The 26,625-nt window shown below is 47.1% G+C and overlaps 1 protein-coding gene, 1 non-coding gene and 1 pseudogene across 2 annotated transcripts; 1 reads left to right on the plus strand and 2 right to left on the minus strand.

Annotated features, from left to right (window-relative positions):
- Nucleotides 1-15,336: 15,336 nt before the first annotated feature.
- On the minus strand, nt 15,337-15,696 carry LOC137361704 (histone H2A-like; annotated as a pseudogene).
- Nucleotides 15,697-15,930: 234 nt separating this feature from the next.
- Nucleotides 15,931-22,946, plus strand: LOC137361686 (histone H2A-like; the record flags this gene model as incomplete). Its single annotated transcript, XM_068026389.1, has 2 exons — nt 15,931-15,963; nt 22,467-22,946. Coding segments are annotated over exons 1-2 (513 nt in total), but the record flags the coding sequence as incomplete, so codon positions are not given.
- A 3,278-nt stretch (nt 22,947-26,224) lies between these two features.
- trnal-uaa (transfer RNA leucine (anticodon UAA)) lies at nt 26,225-26,307 on the minus strand. Its single transcript has one exon. It is a non-coding gene; the product is annotated as a tRNA-Leu (tRNA).
- Nucleotides 26,308-26,625: the final 318 nt, after the last annotated feature.

The following is a 26,625-nucleotide window of genomic DNA, read 5'->3' on the forward strand; positions in this document are numbered from 1 at the left end:
ACTTTATTCATAAAAATCTGCAAAAATTACATTGCCAGACAGTTTCAAACAGCACCAAAAAATACAAACATTGCAAGGGAGATCAGTTTCCTTCAATACTATCATGAGTTTCTTCACAACCCTTCCATTTCACTCTTGTAATGCCAATTACAGTTTCATATTTACAGTAAATGAAAATATCAACGATACAGTTCGAGGGGTTTCCCATGGATCCAGCCCCTCAGTTCAGCTTGGTGGGGGGACCTTACACTGTAGTCTTTCCCCATTGAGCCTTTGCTGCGGCTGCCCCAAGCTTTAGTGTGTGCCTCAGCACGGAGTCCTGGACCTTGGAATGTGCCAGTCTGCAACATTCGGTGGTGGACAAGTCTTTGCACTGGACGACCAGCAAGTTTCGGGCAGACCAAAGGGCGTCTTTCACCGAATTGATAGTCCTCCAGCAGCAGTTGATGTTTGTCTCGGTGTGCGTCCCTGGGAACTGCCCGTCGAGCACAGACTCCTGTGTTACAGAGCTGCTTGGGATGAACCTCGACAAAAACCACTGCATCTCTTTCAACACCTGCTTTGCAAAGACACATTCCAGGAGGAGGTGGGCGACCGTTTCTTCCCCACCACAGCCACCGCGGGGGCACTGTGCGGAGGGGCCGAGACTTCGGGTGTGCATGAAGGATCTGACGGGAATGGCCCTTCTCACCACCAGCCAAGCTACATCTTGGTGCTTGTTTGAAAGTTCTGCTGATGAGGCATTCCGCCAAATGACTTTGACGGTCTGCTCGGGGAACCATCCGACAGGATCCACCATCTCCTTTTCCCGTAGGGCCTTGAGGACATTCCGTGCAGACCACTGCCTGACGGACCAGTGGTCAAAGGTGTTTTCCCGCAGAAATTGCTCCACGAAGGATAGGTGGTACGGCACGGCCCAACTGCATGAAGCGTTCCACGGCAATGTGGCCAAGCCCATCCTTCGCAACACCGGGGACAGATAGAACCTCAGCACATAGTGACACTTGGAGTTTGCGTACTGGAGGTCTACACACAGCTTGATGCAGCCGCACACGAAGGTGGTCATCAGGATGAGGGCCACGTTGGGTACATTTTTCCCGCCCTTGTCCAGAGATTTGAACATCGTGTCCCTCCGGACCCTGTCCATTTTAGATCCCCAGATGAAGCGTAAAATGGCTCGGATGACTGCCACAGCGCAGGAGTAGGGTATGGGCCTGACCTGCGCCACGTAGAGCAACAACGTGAGTGCCTCGCACCTGATGACCAGGTTCTTACCCACAATGGAGAGAGATCGCTGCCCCCACATGCCCAACTTTTGTCGTACTTTGGCTACTCGCTCCTCCCATGTTTTGGTGCACGCCCCGGCCCTTCCGAACCATATCCTCAGCACCTTCAGGTAATCTGACCTGACGGTGAAGGGGACAAAGGATCGGTCAGCCCAGTTCCCAAAGAACATGGCCTCGCTCTTGCCGTGGTTAACTTTGGCTCCCGAGGCCAGTTCGAACTGGTCGCAGATGCTCATCACTCTGCGCACCACAGCGGATTCGAGCAGAAGACGGCGACGTCATCCATGTACAGGGAGGTTTTAACCTGAGTGCCTCCGCTGCCTGGGATTGTCACCCCTCCGATGCTCGCATCCTTCCTAATAGACTCAGAAAAGCGTTCAATACTGCAGACAAACAAGACCGGGGAGAGAGGACAGCCCTGTCTGACTCCAGATTTGATCGGGAAACTTTCCGATTCCCACCCGTTGATTGAAACTGCGCTACTGATGTTTGTGAAGAGTAGTTGGATCCAATTGCAGATTCCCTCCCAAAACCCCATTTTGGAAAGCACGTCCATCATATAGGTGTGCGATATCCTGTCAAAAGCCTTCTCCTGGTCCAGGCTGATGAGGCAGGTGTCCACCCTCCTGTCCCGTACGTGGGCGATCGAATCCCTGAGTAGCGCGACACTATCAGAGATCTTCCTGCCGGGTACAGTACAGGTCTGATCGGGGTGAATCACCAACTCCAGAGCAGATTTGACTCGACTGGCTATGACTTTGGACAGAATCTTGTAGTCAACATTAAGCAGTGAGATGGGCCGCCAATTTCTGATTTCTGCCCTCTCCCCCTTCTGCTTGTAAATGAGGGTGATGATGCCTTTCCTCATGGATGCTGACATGCTGCCGGCCAGGAGCATAGTCTCGTATACTTCCAGCAGGTCCGGGCCGACCCAGTCCCACAGGGCCGAGTACAACTCGACCGGCAAGCCGTCGCTCCCGGGTGTTTTACTCGTCTCGAAGGACTCGACGGCCTTTGTCAGCTCGTCCAGAGTTAGCGGCTTGTCCAATCTCTCCCTCCTGCTGTCATCTAAGACCTCTGTGATTGATGACAGGAAGGACTGGGAGTCTCTGCTGTCTGTTTGCTTCGCGAAATACAGCCCAGCATAAAAGGATTTGCTGATCCTTAGAATGTCGGAATGCGAAGACGTTACCAAGCCATCTTCTTCCTTCAGGCTGCTGATAACAGAGCTCTTTCTGTGTACCTTTTGGAAGAAGTAACGCGAGCACGTCTCATCCTGCTCGATGGAGCGGACTCTGGACCGGAAGATGATCTTGGAAGCCTCCTTGGCAAAGAGCGAGGCCTGCTGGCTCTTCACCTCTTGGAGGTCCTCTTTGACCTCGACCCCCATTGACTGCAACCGGAGTAGATTTTGCATAATTTTCAGGAGTCGGGACATTTCCCTCTGTCTCTCTCTCGCCCTCTGAACACCTTTGTGGATGAAGAACCTCTTGATGTTCTCCTTGATCGCTTCCCACCAGTGAACTGGAGACTCAAAGAGGGGTATCACGGTCCTCCAACCTTTGTAATCCCTTTTGAGTTCCTCAACGTTCTCTGGGGTCAGCAGTGTAGCATTGAGCTTCCACGTCCCTCTGCCAACCCGCTGGTCGTCCTGTCAGTGACAGTCGGCCAGTAAGAGGACGGCTTGACGTCGGTGGATCCCACTGTGACAGCACGGGACACAAACAGGAAGTCAATCCTGGAACGGGCAGACCCGTCCGATCTTGACCATGTGTATCTGTGCTGCTCTCCGTCTGCAGGCTTACTGAAGACGTCGTGCAGGTTGGCATCTTTAACTGTTTCTATTAGGAATCTGGACGTAGCGTCCAGTTTGCTGTCGTCACTGCCGGATCGTCCAGCCGCATCGATGATGCAGTTGAAGTCACCGCCTAGGATGACCGGCCTGGACGTCGCCAGCAGCAGTGGGAGCTGCATGGAAGACGGTCAGCCGCTCGCTGCGTTGTACCGGGGCGTACACGTTGATCAACCGGAGCGGAGCGTTGTTGTACATCACGTCTGCTACGAGGAGGCGACCGCCCACCACCTCCTTAACTTCGGAGATGGTGAAGTTACCTCCCCGCAGCAGAATACCCAGGCCGGCGGAACGGCAATCATTACCCCCCAACCAGATCGATGGCCCGTGGGACCACCACCGCGACCACTGCCTGTAGGTGCTGAGGTGTGGTATTCCACACTCCTGCAGAAACAGTAGGTCAGCTTTGACCTTGGCAAGGTAATCCAAGGTTGAAACACATCGCGTAGTTGATTTAATGCTCCGCACATTAATGGAAGCAATTCTTACAACCATTTTTTTCTAAAAATTAGTTGTTGCTTCCCATACCATTTGTCCTCGTTAGTCCCAGTCCTTCGGGATGTTCCTGCATACACATCGTGTGCGCAAGCGGTTTCACGTTGGTTGGGCTCAGAAACCCCTCCTGATTTATTCATGCAGGCTCTTTGAGCCTTAAACACTTTTTTTTATTTCCAAAATATACTTTATTCATAAAAATCTGTAAAAATTACATTGCCAAACAGTTTCCAAACAGCACCAAAAAATACAAACATTGCAAGGGAGATCAGTTTCCTTCAATACTGTCATGAGTTTCTTCCCAACCCTTCTGTTTCATCATTGTCATGTCAATTACAGTTTTACATTTACAGCAATTGAGAATAACACTTACTGCAGATGTGCTTGCCCTGGATCACACTGGCATCCAGGAGCTCCCACATGCTGCAACTGTGACACATCACCTGTCCTGTCATCCTGAACGTGTTTCAATTAACTACTTAATTATTTTATTCAATTGTTTATTTTATTAAGCTTACTACTAGTTTGTTTACTATTTTAAACAATAGGACTAAAATGGACCTTAATCACTTGCCAGATACTCATCAAACATGCAGCTTCTTCCAAACCAATCAACTACCTGCTTGCATGTGATGTCACAGCTTACCAGATCCTCACCAAACAGCTCCTTCCACTGCACCGAAGCAAGAACCAAATCCTGTCAACTCACCCCAGCGGCTCTCTGTTCCCCTGCTCTCACTCTCCATTGTGATGTCACTCTTGCTGTGCTCCTCTCTCTCTTGCTCTGTCTCAGAGTCGGTGCTTTTGACACACTTGTTAAGTCACCGTTCCATCATGCTCTTCTGTTTCTGGTGGGATTTAAACCCACAACCTTTGAATGCTTTATTTTATCATTACTTAGAACTCCAACACGCTACCCATTGCGCCACAGAGCCACACAGACTTCGATAAACATCACCAAGGCCTTTGATCTTGTCAGCAGAGACGGACTCTTCAAACTGCGATGGAAACTCGGCTGCCCTCCTTAACTCTTGGGCATCATCTCTTCTTTCCACGAGAACATGCACAGTTCCATCAGTTCCAATGGAGCAACATCAGACACTTTCAAGATCAGCAGTGGGGTAAAGCAGGGCTGCACGCTGGCGTCAACTCTCTTAGGAACAGAGGAACATAGGAGATGGCCATTCAGCCCGTCGAACCTGTTCTGCCATTCAATTCGATCATGGCTGGTCATCTACCTCAACGCCCCTTTCCCGTGCTATCCCCATATCCCTTGATGTCATGAGTATCAAGATTTCTAACAATTTATGTCTTGGACATGCTCAATGATTGAACTGCCACAGCTCGCTGGGGTAGAGAATTCCAATGATTCACCACCGTCTGAGTGTAGAAATTCAACTCTATCTCAGTTTTAAATGGCCTACTCCTTATTCTGAGACTTGGTCCCCTGATTTTAGACTCACCAACCAGGGCAAACATCCTATCTACGTCCACACTGTCACGCCCTGTAAGAATTTTATCAGTTTCAATGAGATCACCTCTCATTCTTCGAAACTTTAAGGAATATAGGCCCAGTTTCCTCATAAGACAATCCCACCATCCCAGGGATTAGTCTGCTGACCCTCTGTTTCACTCTCTCTGTGGCAAGCATATCCTTCCTGTTGGAGAAATTTTCTTAGCTTTGCTAATTATTACTTACTTTGTAGAAGCAGAAAAGCAGGACACAGCTTGTAGCTAATCTAACCACAACCAACGGTCATAAATTGTAGACAGAGCAGCTAACCACAATCAGACGTTACGGTCAGATATGGTGTCTGGAGTGGGCATTGAATTAAGGAACTAGCTTGTTATTGTTGAAACTGATGTTTTGCTGACCTCGGACCCTGCATGGTGCACCGTTACGTAGGCAGTCTTGTGGGTGCTTATCTAATTGTGAAATTGTTAGCTCTAACTTTTTTATACTATATAAGTCCACGGCGATCTGTAGCTCTTTGGGAGTAGTGCTGGACCGCATTTAGGTAAGGTGTTACTTCCCTTGATATCATGCAATAAAGTGATTGTTCTCAACGTCTGAGTCCGGAGAATTTGTTCAACAATTGGGCACAATCTGGAATTTCTCCAACACTTCCTTAGATGAGGAGACCAAACTATACACAATACTCCAGCGCGGTTTCACCAAGGCTCTATACAATTGCAACAAGACATCTTTACTCCCGTACTCAAGACCCCTCGACCCTCGTGTGAAGGCCAACATACTATTTGCCTTCCTAATTGATTGCTGCACCTGCACAAGAGCTTTTAGTGTCTCAGGAACAAGGACACCTAGGTCCCTTTGGACACCAACACTTCCCAAACTCTCACCATTTAAGAAATACTCTGTCTTTCTGTTTATTGCACCTTCACACTTATTCACATTATATTCCATCTGCCATGTTCTTTCCCATTCACTTAGCCTCTCCAGGTTCCCTGGAAGCCTCTCTGCATCCTTCTCACAGCTCACACATCACCTAGCTTTGTGTCATCTGCAAACTTGGAAATATTACATTTAATCCCTACATCCAAATCATTTATTTCGGTTGTTAACAGCTGTGGCTCCAACACTGATCCTTGCAGTACCCCAATAGTAACAGCCTGCCATCCTGAGAAGGACCCGTTATTCCTGCTCTCTGTTTTCGGTCTGTTAAACAATTCTCAATCCATCCCAGTCTATTATCCCCAATCCTATGTGCTCTAATTTTGTTTACTCACCTCCTGTGTGGGACATTGCCCAAGCATCCACAGGTTCTCCTTTATCTGTTCTACAGGTAACATCCTCAAAAAACTCAACAGGTTTTTTCAAACCAGTTTACTTTTAATAAATCTATGTTGACTCTGCCCAATCATATCATTATTTTCTAACTGTCTAGCTATCACATCCTTTATAATTGGTGTATTCTTCTCCATGCTGCTATTGAACACTTTCAGTGACTCAGATGGGGGTGTTCATCTGTATATTAGAGCTGACGACAAGCTGTTCATCTTGGCAAGACTCCACTTGGACGTAGAGTCTTGGACGTAGAGACTCCACTTTCCATCAACATTGACAACATCACTTTGGAGGTTGTCAACAGCTTCACATACCTTGGATCAACAAACACCAGCAATCTGTCCCTTGATACTGAAATCAGCACCAGGATTGCCAATGCTGCAGCTGTCATGTCAAAGTTGAGAAGACGGGTTTGAACCGACAGCTAACTGACTGAAAATACAAAGCTCCACGTGTACCAGGCTTGTGTTCTCAGCACACCTCCTTTATAGCAGAGAATCATCAACAACTTATACAAGCCAAGAAAAACAGCTGAACAGCTTCCACCTCCACTGCCTCAGATGGATATTGGGCATCTCCTGGCAGGACAGAGTGCCGAATGAGGAAGTACACCAGCGTGCAGGGATCCGCAGCATGTTTGCCCTCTTGAGTCAGAGGCGGCTCTGTTGACTGGGCCAAATGAATGACAGTCACATTACCAAATACATGCTCTGTGGTGAGCTTGCTGTCAGCACGAGACCAAAAGGTCAGGGAAAAAATCAAGTCATTTGGAGAGGTTTGAGTTAATTAAGGAGAGTGGGCATGGATTTATAAATGGAAGTTCATGCTTGATGAATCTAACTGCATTTTTTGATAAACTATCTGAGAACGTTGATGAAGGGAATGCAGTGGATGTTGTTTATATGGATTTTACGAAAGCATTTTATAAAGGACCACATAAAAGGGTGGTTCATGGATTAGGAGGGTCATTGTCCATTTGGATAGTAAATTGGTTTAAGGACAGAAAACAGCGAGTCATATTAAATGTTTCTTGGTCAGACCGGAGGATAGTCGACAGTGGTGTTCCCCAAGGGTCAGTGCTAGAACCACTGCTTTTTTTGATGCAGATCAATGACTTGGATCTTGGAAAATGAACTGCCTGAAACAGGATAGTTATCGGCTAGTAGGATGGGCAGACAGGTGGCAGATGGAATTTAATAGTGACAAGTGTGAGGTGATGCATTTTAGCAGAAGGAATAGGAAGAGGCAATATATACTTAATAGCACAGTTCTGAAGAGTGTGCTGGAATAGAGGGACCTGGAGTACATGTCCATCATTCTTTGAAGTTGGCAAGACATTTTGCGAGAGTGATTAGCAAAGCATGTGGGATCTTGGGCTTTGAAATAGAGACATTGAGTACAAAAGCAGGGTTGTTATGCTGAACTCTGGTTTGGCCCCAACTGGAGTGTTGCGTCCAGTTCTGCTCACCAATCTTTAGAAAGGATGTGCGGATTCTTGAGAGGATGCAGAGGAGATTTACCAGAATAGTTCCAGGGATGGAGGGTTTTAGTTACAAGGTTAGGTTAGAAAAACAGGGTTTTTTCTGCCTGTATCAAAGGAGATTGAGGGGAGAATTGATAGAGGTGTCGAAGGCTATGACAGTTTTAGATAAGTTGGCAAGGAAACATTGTTCCCATTAACTATTGGTACAAGGACTAGGGGATTCAGATTGAAGGTTTTGGACAAGAGATGCAGGGGGAATGTGCGGAAGAACTTTTTTACACAGTGGTTGGTAATGGTCTGTAACTCGCTGCCCCCGAGGGCGGAGGAAGTGGAGACAATCGTTGGTTACAAAAGGAATTTCGATGGGCATTTGAAGGAAATAAATTTACAGGGCTAGGGGGATCGAGCAGACGAGTGGGACTGACTGGATCGCTCCATGGAGAGCCAGCATGTACTCGATGGGGCAAATGGCCTCCTTCTATCCCACAAATGACCCAATGACTCGATGAGTCTATGTCACTTTCAGAATCAAGACAACAGAGTGACAGATTTAGCACAACATTATAACATATGTTTGGTTTAACAAATTCAATAATAACTCGTCTCCACTCCTAGTATTTCTAAATCCCACACATTCACTATAATGTGAACAATTGTTTCCTGTTGTGTCTCTCTCACATTTGTACACTTCACTATATTGGAGTGAGGTGACATCTACTGGCGGGAAGCAAGAACTGCAATCAAGCAGCAGAAACTCCACAGTCTGTCAGGGTGAAATAAACATTGCAATATGAGGAAATAGTGAAGGGGTTTGATCGGGTTGAGGGAAACATGATTCCACTTGTGCTTTCGTATGAAGCAAGGGCCGGAAATATAAAATTGTCGTTAATAAAAGAAATGAGGAATTCATGAAAAATGCATTTGCTTAGAGAATGGTTATGGAGATATACAGCACTGATATAGGCCCTTTGGCCCACTGAGTCTGCAGTGACCATCAACCACCCATTTATACTAATCCTATGTTAACCCAGAATTCCCTACCAAATCCCCACATTTCTCCTATCACCTACCCTTGGGCCAATTTACAACAGTCAATTTATCTATCAATCCGCAAGTCTTTCGTTGTGGGAGGAAACCAGAGTACCTGGTGGAAGCCCACATAAACAGCTTGCAAACTCCACACAGGCAGTATACAGAACTGAATCGGGGTCATTTAAGTTGTGAAGCTACAGTGCTCACCACTGCACCACCCTTATAATGTGGATAGAGTAAAAAGTGAGATTGGATGGACAGAAGCAGTCTGAAAAGATGGCTCAAACAAAAGGTGAAAACCCTGAAATGTTAACTCTGTTTCTCTCTCCACAGATGCTGTCAGAGGTGCTGAGTATTTCCAGCACTTTCTGTTTTTATTTCAGCTTTGTAGGATATTGTTTTGATCAGAAAAAAATGCATGATCAGCTGTGGGTGCCAGTGAAATTCCACAGGAGCAAATAAAAACCATGCCAACGGTGGCTTGTTGGTCTCAGGGTGTGATTCTCGCTTTGGGTATATAAGGGATTAATATATGAAAAGTCCTGGGTTCTAATCCCAGACCAGCCCTTCTCTGTTGCCATTTTTAGTTTAAGGTCATCGATTGCTTTCAGCCTTCCAGAAAGCGGAATCGATTTCCAAACTGAGCCTGCTTGCGGACCGGGGAACTGGATTCAAAGAGCTTGTCGACTAAATTGAAATGAACAAAATATACAGATTGTCAAGTGGGAATATGAGGTTGCAACAGTAACTAAAGACCTGCTCGGGTCAGCAAATGGAACCCGACCCAAGCCTGACAGCACCACATCCGACCTGGTCCGAGTCCTTTCATTTTTTTCCCGTGCCCGAACTGACCACCAGAATGTTCAGTTAAACTTGCTTCCGTTTTTCACTTTTTAAGCTTGTGCAGGTAAGGCAACAAAAACTGTAACTGGACTTGAAAGTTTGTTTAAATGTACATTAAGATTAGAGCTATGTACCGGAGGTGATGAGCTGAAGATTGTTATCATAGAAGTTACTGATTGTTCGATCACTAGTTAAAGAGAAACTCATGGAGTTGTGCCCAGACAGGTTGTCCCACACTGTATTGATTGAAATATTGCCCGAAGGCGAGAAAATATCATTATACATTCCCTAGACTCCTGCTTTGCAGGTTGAAATACTTTCTGCAAGTTTCTCCAGAGAGCAACTGAGATGCAGAGACCAGGAAGTTCTTGAGTGATAATTATTATAAAATATGCATTCTTATATTAAAGAGATTGTGCTCTACCTTCGATGGAATCGCTCACTGCAGACTAGTGCGGAGTGTTCCCCGCCTTGACGTCCTGGCTGTCACTGGATCTTGAGTCCAGGCCTCTGGATTACTGTTCCAGTAATCTTTGAAATTTCTCCCTTGATCCAATATTTTAATCTGGTAAGTCAGATTTTACAAAAAAAAATTAAATGATTTAAGACTGCTTCATGTTCAGCAGTGCCAAATGAATAAAGAAATTCAAATATATTCAAAATTATATATCAACTATTAAATACTAATGCCCAGCTTTGAATGCAAAAAATGCCTCTAATTGTGTTCTGGTCTGGAATGGAATTCTTCAGTGTTTCTGTTTAGCTTGGATTGACTCATCAATTTTCTTGTTTTTCACTTTGTCGATGCCTTTGAATAATTGTGGATCCTTCTTCAGGGTGTCTTCTTTCACCAGGTAGTTCTGACCTCTGATGATGTTGATCGTAATCAGCTTCAATTTGCTGATGGTTTTGGAAGTGAGCAGATTTCCAACATGGAACTTAGTCAGACGTGTGGACCCATGGGAGGATTTGAAAGCTGCCCTTGCATTGGAGCATACAGCTGCATCCATCCAAACAGAGGTACAGTAGAAGTGACATATTCAGTTCAGTCTGTCGATCATGGGACTTTTAATCTCAGGGTTGTGAGTTTGAGCGCCATTTAGTTTTTCCATTTTTTCGGCTTCATTAGCAGAGAGTACAAGGAGTGTTTGAAACGAAATTCAACAACAGTATGAGAAACGTTCTCTTTCATTTGGGACTCAACTCTCTGCAGCATCTCGCTGTGAAAGATTGAACTTTATCTCATTTCTTTTTCAGCTGGGAGTCAGTGCGGCTCAGTGGGACTTCTGGCTCTCTCCCACCTCACAATCCATCAGTGCTGAGAAAGCAATGGGAAATATTACTCATGGCTGAGTAAGCAGAGGACACCGATTTAAGGTGAATGGGAAAAGAACCAAAGGCAACATGAGGAAAATCCTTTTTTATGCAGCAAATGGTTAAGATCTGATATGTACTGCCTGAGAGTGTGACGGAGGAAGATTCAACCATAACTTTCAAAAGGATATATGATAATTATCTGAAGGGAAAAAAAAAATCAGGTTTTCATGGAATACATGAGGATGTGGCATGAGCTGAGTTGCTTGTGCAGAGAGGCAGCACAAGCACGATGAGCTGAATCCCTCCTTTTGTGCTGTAAGTATTCTGTGATCTATGATTCTATAGAAAGTGAAACCAACACTCACATATGAGAAACTGACAGGTACAGTGTAAACCCCACACTAACAAACCAGCAAATGCCAGGGACAGAGTAAATCCAACAGTCCGAGATAAGAAACTGACAGATACTGTGTGAAACCCAAAAATCACTTATCAGGATTTGGCAGTTAATGTGTAAAAACCTCTCTTCAATATCCATCCTGCGAGGTAAAAAGAAAATTAGGTACAAACCCAGGCTCATACTTCGAAGACTGAGAGATAAAGAGCAAAACACAGACTCACCTCCAAGAGGCTGACAAGTACAGAGAATAAAACAGAGGGGGTGCAGATTAAAAACACATGCATGTAACGGATACTGATAGGGATAGAATCAAACCCTTTCTCACACATGACACGAAAATTGGTGGTGTCGTAAATAGTGAGGAGGAAAGCCTTAGATTACAGGCCAATATAGATCGTCCGAGGCATAGAATATAAGAGCAGGGAGGTTATGACGGAGCTGTATAAAATGCTAGTTAGGCCACAGCTGGAGTACTGTGTACTGTTCTGGGCACCACATTATAGGAAGGATGTGATTGCACTGGAGAGGGTGCAGAAGAGAGTCACCAGGATGTTGCCTGGGCTGGAGCATGTCAGCTATGAAGAGAGACTGAAAAGGCTCGCGTTGTTTTCCTTAGACGAGAGAAGGCTGAGGGGAGATAAGATTGAGGTTTACAAAATTATGAGGGGCATTGATGGGTTAGTAAGGAAGAAACATTTTACCTTAGCGGAGGGGTCAATAACCAGGTGGCATAGATTTAAGGTAAGGGGCAGGAGGTTTAGATGGGATTTGAGGAAAAAAAATTTACCCAGAGAGTGGTTGGAATCTGGAACGCACTCCCTGAAGAGGTGGTAGAGGCCGGAACCCTCACAACATTTAAGAAGTATTTAGATGAGCACTTGAAATGCTATAGCATACAAGGCGACGGGCCAAATACTGGAAAATGGGATTAGAATAGTTAGGTGCTTGATGGCCAGCACAGACACAATGGGCTGAAGGGCCTGTTTCTGTGCTGCATAACTCTATGACTCTATATCAGAAACTGAGAGATCTGGACAAAAGCTGATGTTCACATACAAGTTGTTGAAAGATATGTGGTGAAACTCACATTTTTTTAAATTTCCGAAACATACTTTATTCATAAAAATCTGTAAAAATTACATTCCCAAACAGTTTAAAGCAGCATCAAGTCAAAAAATGCAAACAGTGCAAAGGTGATCAGTTACCTTCTGTACAATCATGAGTTGCCTCACAACCCTTCCATTTCATTGTCATGCCATGTACATTTTTACATTTACAGCACACAGAATTTCTCCGATACAGTTCGAAGGATTTCCCATGGATCCAACCCCTCAGTTCAGCTTGGTGGGGGGACCTTACACTGTGGTCTTTCCCCATTGAGCCTTTGCTGCGGCTGCCCCAAGCTTTAGTGCGTCCCTCAGCCCGTAGTCCTGGACCTTGGAATGTGCCAGTCTGCAACATTCGGTGGTGGACAACTCTTTTCGCTGGAAGACCAGCAGGTTTCGGGCAGACCAAAGGGCGTCTTTCACCGAATTGATAGTCCTCCAGCAGCAGTTGATGCTGGTCTCGGTGTGCGTCCCTGGGAATAGCCCGCAGAGCACAGACTCCTGTGTTACAGAGCTGCTTGGGATGAACATCGAAAAAAACCACTGCATCTCTTTCCACATAGTTAACTCACATAGCAATAGCAGAAACAGTCACAAACCAAAAACTGAAACATACAGAGTAAAAACCCACATTCTCAAACCAGAAATTCACGGCTACAAAGTGAAGCTGACTCTCTCCTCCCAGGCACTGACAGGTACAAAAGAAAACACGCACTAACATACCAGGAAATGAAATGTGGGAAATAAAATCTGGTTATCATGTCAGAGATTGGCATTAATGACAGTTGTGGTACCCAGAATGCTCTGCGCTCCAAAATTTGCCTTGTCTCTGATAAGGAGCAGGCGCGGTCGTGACTGAGCTCCATCTGCAGCTGGAGCGGTATATTCACAAAGTGCAGGGAGACCGCGCCCGTAGCGGGTGCACACAGCTGGAGCAGGGCGTCAAGGCCACAATAGGATGGAACAATCCCGTTTGCGTCCCTGCGGGTGGCGGTGAAGCTTTTCCCTGTGAGGCTTCCCGAAACTGCCCGCCAGCAAGGTCAACTGGTCAGAGAGCGTCTGTAAATGGATAGGAATTGGGGATTTGGCAGGGAGCGTATTTTTATCCCTTCGTGGGATGTGGGCGCCGCTGGCTCGATCTCAGCTGCAGTAATGTGTCCAGTTCTGGGCACCAGGTTTCAGAAAGGACATCAAAGCTTTTGAGACAGTTCGGAGGAGATTTACGAGAATGATACCAGAGATGAGGGGTTTCAGTTCTCTGGACAGGGTGGTGAAGCTGGGATTGTTGGCCAAAAATGTCAAGGGGAGGTGAGGAGAGATCTTTTTGCCCAGTAACTGATTCGGATTTGGAATGAATTGTCTGACAGGGTGCTGGAAACAGATTCAATTATAACTTTCATAAAGGAATTGGACAAATATTTCAAAGTGAATTTCTCCAGGACTATGGGGAATAGGCAGGGGGTTGGACTAATTGCATCATTTTTTTCACAGATTCAGCACAGGCACAAAAGACCGATTGGCCTCCTTCTGTGCTGTATTATTCTATGAAATAGTGACAGTCAGGGCAAGTCTGTATAAGAAGGAGAAATGGAGACAGGTCAGGGAGAGCACATCAGCAAAACTGGGAGATACTACATTGGACAGGGAGGGTCGGAGGGGGAGAGAGCACGTACATACAGTCAGAATCAGCACCTTCAGGGGAAGAGAGAGAGAGAAACCAGTGAGTGCAGAACTGAACCCAGCCAGAGTCAACCTGCTGAAACACCAGTGAGTTCACACTGGGGAGAGATCATTCACCTGCTCCGTGTGTGGGAAGGGATTCACTCAGTCATCCAACCTCACTGAACATCAACTTGTTCACACTGATCAGAGACCTTTTCAATGTCCTGACTGTGAGAAGAGCTTTAAAAGCAGTAATGATCTGCTGAAACATCAACACACTCACTCTGGGGAGAGGCCGTTCCCCTGCCATGTGTGTGGGAAGGGATTCACCCAGTCATTCAATCTGCTGCAGCATCAGCAAGTTCACATGTAACTGCTGGGGTTGGATTCTGCTGTTGTTGCTGCTATTCATCACTTTCAGAGACAAAGTTGGGTCTTACTTTATAACCAGTGTAGTCCAGAGCAAAAGCGTCTTCTTAATGTTGAGATAAACGGGAGAAGAAACCGGGAAGTGGCGGCGGGGATGGGGGAGGTGCTGCAACATCACTTTAATGGTGCACCCTCCCTCCCCCGGGGGCTTGCTGCACGCCCGCCAGGCCTGGCGGCTCTGATTGAAGTCCTGAGAGCCCCTGAGACTCGGTGCAGCTGAGGCTGCGCTCACCCCCGCTCAGCTCTGTTGTGATATTTAAAATACGAAAGGCCTGTTGGACTGAGAGCTGATCTGGAATTTAGAAAGCAGCATTACTGGAGGCTCATTGCTGCTCAGCACAATCTCACCCCCCGCTCCTGGGAATTGTTGATTCTACACCCTGTAGTTCAGTTCTTCACTTAACTAGAGGGGGAGATGTGTGAGCAGAAAAACAGAGCAAATTAAAAAACACAGCTGGACAGATGTGCAACAGGTCAATCCACTGTTACAATAACTCCATCACTGACTCCCTCCTGACAGTAACCAGCCCTTTCACAGAGACTGTGGGTGGCTCTGAAAAGAGCCTTTGGTTTATTAGATGTCATTTCGGCCGCTTTACTTTTTCTGGGAGCTCTGAGCGCTGGTTTTCTTGGGCAGCAGCAAGGCCTGGATATTTGGCAGCACCCCGCCCTGAGCGATGGTCACGTCTCCCAGCAGCTTGATGAGCTCCTCGTTGTTGCGGACGGCCAGCTGCAGGTGTCTGGGGATGATGCGGGTCTTCTTGTTGTCCCGGGCCGCATTGCCGGCCAGCTCGAGGATTTCAGCGGTCAGATACTCGAGCACAGCAGCCAGATAGACCGGGGCTCCGGCACCCACACGCTCAGCATAGTTGCCCTTTCTCAGGAGCCTGTGATCATGGCCCACCAGGAACTGCAGTCAAGCCCAGGAGGAGCGAGACTTGGCCTTGGACCGAGCTTTCCTGCCGGTCTTTCCTCTTCCAGACATTTCCACAATCTCACAAATACTTTTGCAAAGAATGGATAATTTCTCAGCTTTTGTCTTATGCATGAAGCAGTTAGGATGGCCGAGTGGTCTAAGGGGCTGTGGTCAAGTCGCAGTGCTTTCTCGAAGCGTGTGTTCAAATCCCACTTCTGCCAAGTTGTGCTTTGACTGAACTGGAGGGAATTGGGAGCAGTGGTGAAGGTAGAACAAGGAAGAATATTGGCAAGTAAAATGAAAATGGACCCAAAGATGTTTCTTCAAAACATGACAGTAAGAAGCAACGAAAGAAAGAGGAGTGCACTGAAAAGACCAAAAAGTCACTTTGATTATTGCCAGGATTGAGTGGCGCGTGCACGGGATGATGTCATTTTGCAGCGCCAACGTCATCACATTTCCGCAACAAATCCATCTTCGTGCATGCGTGATAAAGCGTCATTGTGTATCTAGCCACCCCATCCCCCCAACACTTGGCTGGAGGAGGTGGCTCAATGGGAGATTTTGAAGCTGTAGCTCTCCCCCCTCGGCAATTCACTCCAGGCCTCGACGATTCCCCCCCTCAGCCGCTCGCTCCAGACCTCGCTGCTTCCCCACCACCCACCCCCCCACTCCCCTGGCCAGTTGTTCCTCGCTTCGCACCACTCCACTCTCTGGCCACTCGCTCCAGGCCGTGCCGCTTCCCTCCTCTCTACCACTCAATCCTACGTTGCCCCGTCACTCCTTGCGGCCCTCCTGCTTCTACAGGTGGCGCCTGGTGAAGAAATGACGGAGCGAGTGTCACGGCCAGAGCTAGCAGCTGTGGGCTGGGCTGGGATAGGGTGGGGGGTGGGGGTGCGGAGAGCGAGCAGCCAGAGTGCGGAATTTTGCCAGTTGGGAGGAGGGGGAGAAAGCGAGTTGCAGAGGGGGTAGAGCGGTCAGTGGGGTGGGAGCTAGTAGCTGCGTTCTGCTGAAGTCAGTCCTGGTCAGTTATATAAACAAATCACAATAACGAATTGGCAGCACATTTTATCCTCTGCCCTATTTTCCTTTCCATCGATCGGGGTGCTAATTCACTATCTTCCAATGGAAATTCAATCATAAAATTCCTTTTGTTTTCAATAGGATGACTGAAATGTTAAATGGATCTGAGGATTACAGTTAGTATTAGCAAACGCACCCGAGTGAATTAGCACCCCAATCGATGGAAAGGAAAATCGGGGAAAGTAGAGAATGTGCTGCCAATTCGTTATGGAGATTCGTTGAGTAATTCGATTCTGCCCAACACTGAAATTGGCGGCTTTTTTGAATTCAAACTTTCTGCCAGGACGACAATTTAAGCCAATGATTTGCTGTATTTTCTAATTCGAGGCTCGGCAATTGGTTAAGACATGCTAATGGGAAGAGGGTGACCAATCAGAAGTGGGTTCTGGATAGCGCGGGCTCAAACTGCGGGAATTCCAGGTCCCTGAATGATTGACTTGAAACTGATCAGTTTCACAAACCCTGTCAGTTTCAGTGCAGGAAACACCGTCTCGGGGAAAATAAGATCACAAGCGGGTCTGGTTCCAGTGACCGATTGAACGGCTGCTGCAAAACTCCCGGATGCCCTCATTGCAGCGAAATCATTCTGAAATTCTATGAAAACAATGAGTGATTCTGGAGGAGTGATGTGGCTTTTCACTGAGGGCATGTGTGGACTGGGGAAATAACTAACTGTGGAGCCTCGGGCACTGTTTACACAGCCCGTTTAGAAAATCAAATCCACTGCACATCCTTGCTGCAACTGAAATGTCAAATTTGGGGATTCTAGTTTTGTATCTCGAACACAGCACAGATTTATTCCAGACACTTCTAAACAGCCTATTCCAGCTCCCATTTCCAGGTCACTGCTCTCTCTGTGAGGCGGTGGGTGGCTCTTAGAAGAGACTTTGTTGTGTTTGCTGGAAAGGGTCGAGTTGTTCAGCAGCCGAATCCGTTGAGAGTGCGGCACTGCCGTTTCAGAGCGTACACCACATCCATGGCAGTGACCGTCTTGCGCTTGCCGTGTTCAGTGCAGGTGACCGCATCCCTGATCACATTCTCCAGGAAAACCTTCAACACCCCGCGAGTCTCCTCACAGATCAAACCCGAGATCCGCTTGACCCCGCCACAGTGAGGCAGGCGGCGGATTGCTGGTTTGGTGATGCCCTGGAGATTATCAGGAAGCACTTTACGGTGCCGCCTTGTTCCGCCTTTGCCCAGTTCTTTCCCTCCCTTACCTCTGCCAGACTTTCTTCTATTAATTTCCAAAATATACTTTGTTCATAAAAATCTGAAAAAAAAATACATTACAAAACAGTTCCAAAAAGCACCAAGTCAAACAATACAAACAGTGCAAAGGAGATCAGTTTCCTTCAATACAGCAGTGAGTTGCCTCACAACCCTTCCATTTCATTTCTCAGGCCATGCACATTTAACAGCAAACAAATATTTTCTGGCTACAGTTCCCATGGATCCATCCCCTCATTTCAGCTTGGTGGGGGTCCTTACACAGTGGTCTTTCCACATTGAGCTTTTGCTGCGACTGCCCCAAGTTTTAGTGCATCCCTCAGCACGTAGTCCTGGACCTTGGAATGTGTCAGTCTGCAACATTCGGTCATGGACAACTCTTTGCGCTGGAATACCAGCAGGTTTCGGGCAGACCAAAGATCGCCTTTCAATGAATTGATAGTCCTCCAGCAACAGTTGATGTTTATCTCGGTGTGCGTCCCTGGGAACAGCCCACAGAGCACAGACTCCTGTGCTACAGAGCTGCTTGGGAAGAACCTCGACAAAAACCACTGCATCTTCCACACCTGCTTTTCAAAGACACATTCCAGAAAGAGGTGGGCAACTTCTCTTTTCCACCACAGCCACCTCGAGGGCCGCGTGTGGATGGGGTGAGACTTCGGGTATGCAGGAAGGATCTGACAGGGAAGGCTATTCTCATCATCAGCCAGGCTACATCTTGGTGCTTGTTTGAAAGTTCTGGTGATGAGGCATTCTGCTAAATGACTTTGGACTTCTGCTCAGGGGACCATCCGACAGGATCCACCATCCCCTTTTCCCGTAGGGCCTTGAGGATATTCCGTGCAGACCACTGCCTGATGGATTGGTGGTCAAAGGTGTTTTTCCACAGAAACTTTTCCATGAAGGATAGGCAGTACGGCACAGTCCAACTGGATGGAGCATTCCGCGGCAATATGACCAGGCCCATCCTTTGCAACACCGGGGACAGATAGAACCTCAGCACATAGTGACACTTGGTGTTTGCAAACTGGGGATCTACACACAGCTTGATGCAGCTGCACACAAAGGTAGCCATAAGGATGAGGGCGACGTTGGGTACATTTTTCCCGCCCTTATCCAGAGGTTTGAACATCGTGTCCCTCCGGACTCGGACCATTTTGGATCCCCAGATGAAGCGGAAAATGGCTCAGGTGATCGCCACAGCGCAGGAGTGGGGTATGGGCCAGACCTGCGCCACGAACAGCAATGTGAGCGCCTCGCACCTGATGACCAGGTTCTTACCCATAATGGAGAAAGATCGCTGCTCCCACATGCTCAGCTTATGTTGTACCCTGGCTACTCGCTCCTTCCAGGTTTTGGTGCACGTCCCAGCCCTTCCAAACCATATCCCCAGCACCTTCAGGTAGTCTGACCTAACGGTGAAGGGGACAAAGGATCGGTCAGCCGAGTTCCCAAAGAACATGGCCTCGCTCTTGCCGTGTTTAACATTGGCTCCCAAGGCCAGTTCGAGCTGGTCGCAGATGCTCATCAGTCTGCGCACAGGCAGTGGATCCGAGCATAAAACGGCGACGTCATCCATGTACAGGGAGGTTTTAACCTGAGTGCCTCCCCTGCCTGGGATTGTCACCCCTCTGATGCTCGCAATCTTCCCAATAGACTCAGCAAAGGGTTCAATACTGCAAACAAACAAGACAGGGGAGAGAGGACAGCCCTGTCTGACTCCAGATTGGATCGGGAAACTTTCTGATTCCCACCCATTGATTGAGACTGCACTACTGATGTTTGTGTAGAGTAGTTTGACCCAATTGCAGATTCCCTCCCCAAGCCCCATTTTGGAATGCACATCCATCATGTAAGTGTGCGATATCCTGTCAAAAGCCTTCTCCTGGTCCAGGCTGATGAGGCAGGTGTCCACCCTCCTGCCCCGTACATAGGTAATCATATCCCTGAGAAGCGCAAAACTATCAGAGATTGTCCTGCCTGGTATAGTATAGGTCTGATCAGGGTGAATCACCAACTCCAGAGCAGACTTGAATCGACTGGCTATGACTTTTGACAGAATCTTGTAGTCAGCATTAAGCAGAAATTGGGCCACCAATTTCTGATTTCTGTCCTCTCCCCCTTCCGCTTGTCGATGAGGGTGATGATGCCTTTCCTCATGGATTCTAACATGCTGCCAGCCTGGAGCATACTCTTGTTTACTGCCAGACATGTTGATTCTTGCCTCAAATCAGTGCACAATAAAAGAGACTGATTCCGTCAGGATCCTTTTTATACAGGCCACCCGGACCTGGCTGAGAAAGGCAGAGTGAGAGCAGGGAGGGGAGGAGACAAGAGTGAAGATTAAACAGAGAGCTCGATGGAGGAGACACCCAGAGTGACAGACAGAGAGAGAACGGCCCCTCATCTTTCAGCTCCACCTCCAGTTTCCTCCGGGCTGCCAATTTCAAACCCCTTATGAACAGTAGAACCGAAACCCAGCTCTAGACACAAACCCTTCCAGACTCGGCCTTCATAGTCAAGGCTTTCCAGAAAGCCGGAGCTTTTAAATATGGTCCCGATGCAATTAACACTCAGTAATATTCCCACCTAAACACGGTCCATTCTATAACAAGAACCCTCCTCAGTAACATCACCATTTCCACACACATCCGCTTCCAGCAGTTTACAGCACCTTGCTGCAGCTGTTTGGGGAATCTCCTGTGTTAAGATTGGAGTTGGAAAGCGGCCTTTACCCGGCAGTGTTATTGTCTCACACTGAATCTGCTAGACATCTTGTTCTCTTTATTACGAGAGAGAAAGCACGGATTTAGGAAATGTTCATTTGAAATGATCTCTATTGAGAACGAGCCCGGCCGTGGGACAGGTATTCAAGTGCAAAGAGCTGTCCATGACCGAGTATTGCAGACTGGCACATTGCAACGTCCAAGACTATGTGCTGTGGGACGGCATTAAAGCTTGGGGAAGCCACCATGGAGACTCAATGCGGAAAGGCTGCAGTCTAAGGCCCGAGTAGGCCATCGCACAGTGAGGGGCTGGAACCCGTGTAAAACCCCTCTGACTGTTTGCACCAGAGAATGTTTGATGTGTAATGTAAATACTGTAAATATAACCTGTGCAGGCAGGGATAGTGAGATACATCATGTACATTATTGAAGGAAACTGATCTGTATTGTGCCTTATGTAATATTAAATTTGCACTGCTTTGCAATGTAATTGCACAAGTTATATGAATAAAATACATATTGTGCAAAAGAAAGCAGCTTTCCTTTCACCACACACCTTGTCTCAGGGCACAACTTTCCTGTGATCTTGTCATACCCAACTTCGCTCTTTCTCTTCTGACACACACACTTTACAGTCTGTCATTTCCAAAAACAAGCATTCTGAAATCAAAAGACCTTTTGTTTATTTCTCCTTTCTTTTCATTTCTCCTCTATTCTTCTCAATCACTCCCTTCAACAGTCCTATTCAGATCAAGGTGGAATGTGAATAGTGTCACAACTCACCTGACACTATTATTACCCTTCTTTTCTCTTGTCTCATTCAATGGGAAAGTTTTATTCACCAGTCTGTTGCTGTTTTACACTCTTGCCATACCATCTGGTATTGCATCCAGCTGAATTCTGTGCTTTCATGGCCTTACATATCTTTTCCTCTTCTGGATGATTTGTTTGCTTCAGTTCCATTCAACCAGGCTGGACCACAGGGAAGCTTAGAACCTTTGCCTTGGACGGGTCCACGTTGATCCATCACATTCAGAATCACCTCCTTGAAATAACTCCATAGTACAACTACAGTAACCACACAGCATCTGCTTCAAACACTCCTCCACATTTTATCTGTTCTGACTGTCAACACCTCCAGCTCTTTTGTTTAAGTGGAACCCATCAGGTTTGTATAGGCTCCTTCTATTCGGAAAGCTGTAGCACTGGTTCAGGGAATTCAGCCCTGTTTCTCTACTCGAAAGGATCAGCCATGCTTGATCTGCCTCGTATTTTGCTTTTATTGCAACGTTACAAGACCTCCAATCCCTGGCACCATACCTGTATCCAGTGAGGGATTGGAAAATGATGGTCAGACCTTCCACTATTTCTTCCCTGGCTTCTTTCAACAGCCTGGGGTACATTTCATCTGGTCCTGATGATATATCCACATTCAAGGATGCTCATCCCATTAAGACTTCCTCTCTCCTTTCGTTATCACGTCCAATACTTCACACTCCTCCTCCTTAATAACAATATCTGCATCACCCTCTCATTTGAGAAGACAGTAAAGTATTCATTAAGGATATTGGCAACATCTTCCACCCCGATACAAAGGTTACATTTTTGATCTTTTAGGTGCCCTGCTGTTTGCTTAGTTGCCTCTTACTCTAATGTTTTGTTGCAACATCTTTGGGTCCATTGTTATTTTGTTCGTCCATGTTCTTTCCTGCTTTTTCTTTGCTTTTGACCTCTGCTCCCAAACGCCTCCAGTGCAGTCAAAACACAACTTGTCTGAAGTGAGATTCGAACCCACGCCTCCAGTGGAGACAACCACCTGAACGCAGCACCTTAAACCGCTCGGCCATCCTGACTGCCTACGCTGTGCAATTAATGCTAAAGAAATTATTCATTCTTTGTGAAAGTATTTGTGAGATTGTGGAAATATCTGGAAGAGGAAACACCTGCGGGAAAGCTCGGTCCAAGGCTAAGTCTCGCTCCTCCCGAGCTGGACTGCAGTTCCTGGTGGGCCGTGTTCACAGGCTCCTGAGAAAGGGTAACTATGCTGAGCGTGTGGGAGCCGGGGCCCCGGTCTATCTGGCTGCTGTGCTCGAGTATCTGACCGCTGAAATCCTCGAGCTGGCCGGGAACGCGGCCCGGGACAACAAGAAGACCTGGATCATCCCCAGACACCTGCAGCTGGCCGTCCGCAACGACGAGGAGCTCAACATGCTGCTGGGAGGGGTGACCATCGCTCAGGGCGGGGTGCTGTCTAATATCCAGGCCGTGCTGCTGCCCAAGAAAACCAGCGCTCAGAGCTCCCAGAAAAAGTAAAGCGGCCAAAATGTCATCTAATAAACCAAAGGCTATTTTCAGAGCCACCCACAGTCTCTGTGAAAGGACTGGTTACTGTCAGGAGGGAGTCAGTGATGGAGTTATTGTAACAGTGGATTGACCTGTTGCACATCTGTCCAGGTGTGTTTTCAGTTCCCTCTCTGGATTTCGCTCTGTTTCTCTGCTCACACATCTCCCCCTCTAGTTAAGTGAAGAACTGAACTACAGGGTGTCAGAATCAACAATTTAATAAATTTCGCTGACTTCGATTTGATAAATCCCGAGATTATCCCGGTACATTAACGGGAACTGGTTCGGAGCTGATGAATTAATTTAATAATGGAAGTGTCCGGGTTAATTCTCTGTTTTTCATTTGGACAGTTTGAATTGTGTGTTTTTTTTTTTCTCTCTGGTGATCTGAGCGCCGCTTCTCAATGAGAATCTGCTCCCAGAACAGAGTAAATGCAGGAAGGAAGAGGCCATTCTCGGGCTGTGTGTTTCTCTCCTAACCTGATCTGTTTAGACCGCACTGTTCCCAGAGGACGGAATCAGTGAGAGTTGTGCACACACAGGAGCTGAGTCCACTGCAGCGCCTTCCTCCCGGCCCTCCCTATTCTCCGGACACAGAGCTGTCTGTTCCCCCCGGCGGCGGGGTAGAGTCGGGGATTCTCTCCCCGCAGTGTCAGGGTCTGCAGCCCCGGGGAACTGGCGGTTCGAGTCAGAGTGACCGAGCTGCCTTACATATCCTGTGTACTGATCTCCAATGGATTCAAATATTAGTGAACTCATTGGGTAATGTTTGTAAATAACCATCATGTGAACGGACCCGGCTCCATTAATGCCTTCCAAATAAAACTGGGATCCATTTCTTTTCCCCAAATGCAAGCTAACGGATCCCAGGAGCGGGGTTGAGATTGTGCTGAGCAGCAATGAGTCTCCAGTAATGCTGCTTTCGAAATTCCAGATCAGCTCTCAGTCCTGCAGGCCTTTCGGGAAAGTGATGTGACAAAACAGAAACCATGTGACCGCCCCTCCAATCGAATGGGTTTGATGATGAACAGAGATGGCAGCTCTTTCCTTTGCTGATTTGGTGGCTCTGAAAAGAGCCCTTGTTACACTTGTCACTGAAGCTGGGTTTTAGGTGCGTTCCCCGAAGATGCGGCGGGCCAGCTGCATGTCTTTGGCCATGATGGACCGGGATCATTCTGGTGAATCTGCTCATTTTCCGGCAGAAGCATCAGTCGCTGTTTGAACTGTTTAAAGTCAGGGGTGTATTAGCAGCCAGAAAGTGAAGGGCAGTTCATTGCTCCCTGCAGCATTATCCACCTCTTTCAGGAGAAAAGATCAGAAACCGCTCATTTCTGTCAGTCCCCGAGAAGCCTGTGAGAAGCGGTTAGTCGCTAATGTGTTCCTTTTACAGAGAGGAAGCTGATATTTGTCCCGTTTTAAATTGCTGCACCGGACCTTCCTCCCGCCGCTTACAGTTAACAGATTGACAAATGAAAACGACTCCTAAAATCGCGTCAGGATTTTATGATGGTAAATACAGTAAAACAGAACATAAAATGAGAGGTTTTAAAATTGTTGCCTGAAAATTGAAATTTTCCATCACTTCAATTCCTTCCTTCTCTGGAATTGCCGGGCTTTTTCCAATTGGAAAATCTAAGCCAATGAGAACTTCTATTTACTTATATGTGATTCTCCTTTTGGTTAAGAATTGGATTGAGAAGCGGGTGACCAATCAGAGACAGAGTCAAACTGCGGGGATTCCAGGCCCCCAGTAACTGAGCTGAAACTGTTCAGATTGACAAACCCTGGCAGCAGCTTCACACATTGGACACTTCACACTGAGTCATTCAAGGGCTGGTGTGAGAGAAGCTTCAGATCCTGTCATTACTCTCTGACTCATTATTCATCTAGAAAAAAACAATTAGTAAATGTGAAGCAGTGAAGAGACTTTTCACTCTCACTGCAGAATGTGTCATCTGGGGAAATAAGGAACTATTATATTCGGAGATTCCAGGTACATTCCTCCCTGAACAAATCCATTCCTAACATTCCCGATCACAGCCTATCCCAGCTCCTGTTGTCACCCGACTCCAGCTGAATTGGAGAAACTCATGTGTTGGGGTTGGAGTTGTGAGGTGGGGTTTCTCCGCCAGTGTTACTGTTTTACAAACTCTCCCCCTGAATTTGTGAACTGAGACTACACCGAACACATCTCCAGTTGGAGTGAGGGCCGGACATCCTTCTGTTTTATTGCAGAGAGTGGGGAAAGGGCTGGGTGGAGGGGAGTCACCAGGGATCCTGCATGTACTCCAAATCATTTCCATGTGGAATCTGCAGGCGGGGCCGGGACAGGGATCATTTGATCAGGGGATCAGCTCTTTCCTGAGAGATGTGGGTGGCTCTGAGAAGAGCCTTTGTGTTCAGATGTTTACAAGTTTCCCGCGCTCTTTCACTTCTTTCCAGACCCTGTTTTCTGAGCCTTCGCTGCTTTCGGCTTGACCTTGCTCTTCCATGTCTGCACTTTCTTCAGCGCCTTTCCGCCCGCCGCACTCTTGCCTTTTTTGACCTTCTTTGCAGGAGACTTTTTCTGAAGCGTTGCGTTCTTCACCGCCTTATTTGGCTTTGCCACCGCCTTGCTGCTCGTTTTCTTGGCTGTTACTTTCTTTGTTGTCACTTTCTTGTCTGCTGGTTTATTCACTAAAGATTTCTTGTCTGCTGGTTTGTTCACTGAAGATTTCTTGTCTGCTGGTTTCTTCACCTTCTTTCCCACTTTTCCCTGGGTTTTCCTTCTTGCTGATTTTGAAGGAGCCGGAGGCTCCCTGTCCCTTGCTCTGCACCAGGGAGCCTTTGTCCACTTTCCTCTTGATACTTTGCTTGATCTGGGTCTTGAGCTTCTCCTGAGCGGTGGCAGACCTGCAAGGAATCAACTACCAGCTAGCGTATAAAGCGAGACCAAGGCTCAGGGCCTTCAGTTACCTGGAGGGGAGTCGGAGAGGCAGCGGATCCTGTGAGGAACCACAATCCAGGAAGGATGAGAAGGTCATTGTCAGGGTACAGAGGAGATTAAGTTAAAGATTTACCAGTTTATAAGCAAGCGCAGAGCCAAGGAACGGTGCTGGGGCAGATCAAATAATAGGAAGCTGTGATCAGTTGGAAGGCAAAAGTGAATAAATGACAGAAGAGATGATGGCGCAATGCAAAAGTCAGGGACAGAATAAGCAACATTTTGTAAGTGCAGATACCAGGAGTGGGGTTTGAACCCATGCAAATACATGTCTATTGGATCTTAAGTCCAACACCTTAACCACTCGGCCATCCTGGCACGTTAACACAGCACTGAAAATGAAATTTAATGTGATCGGGGTGCCATCTGGCCTTTGACAATATAAAGTTATGACTCCTCTCCCATGCTGAATTGGACCCTTCATTATTTATGAACCTCAATCGGATCACCCCTCAGTCTAGGTTTCTCTAAGGTGTAGGGTCCCAACTCTTTTAGTCTAACTTGATAACCAAGATGTCTTATACTGGGAATTCGTCGAATGTCTCTCCTCTGTACCCTTTCCAAAGCCTCAATGTCACCCATCATGTGAGGAGACCAAGAATGGATACAATATTCCAAGTGAGTCCTGACCAATGT

The sequence above is a fragment of the Heterodontus francisci genome, unplaced genomic scaffold (assembly GCF_036365525.1).
Source record: "Heterodontus francisci isolate sHetFra1 unplaced genomic scaffold, sHetFra1.hap1 HAP1_SCAFFOLD_91, whole genome shotgun sequence".
NCBI classification, from domain to species: Eukaryota; Metazoa; Chordata; class Chondrichthyes; order Heterodontiformes; family Heterodontidae; genus Heterodontus; species Heterodontus francisci.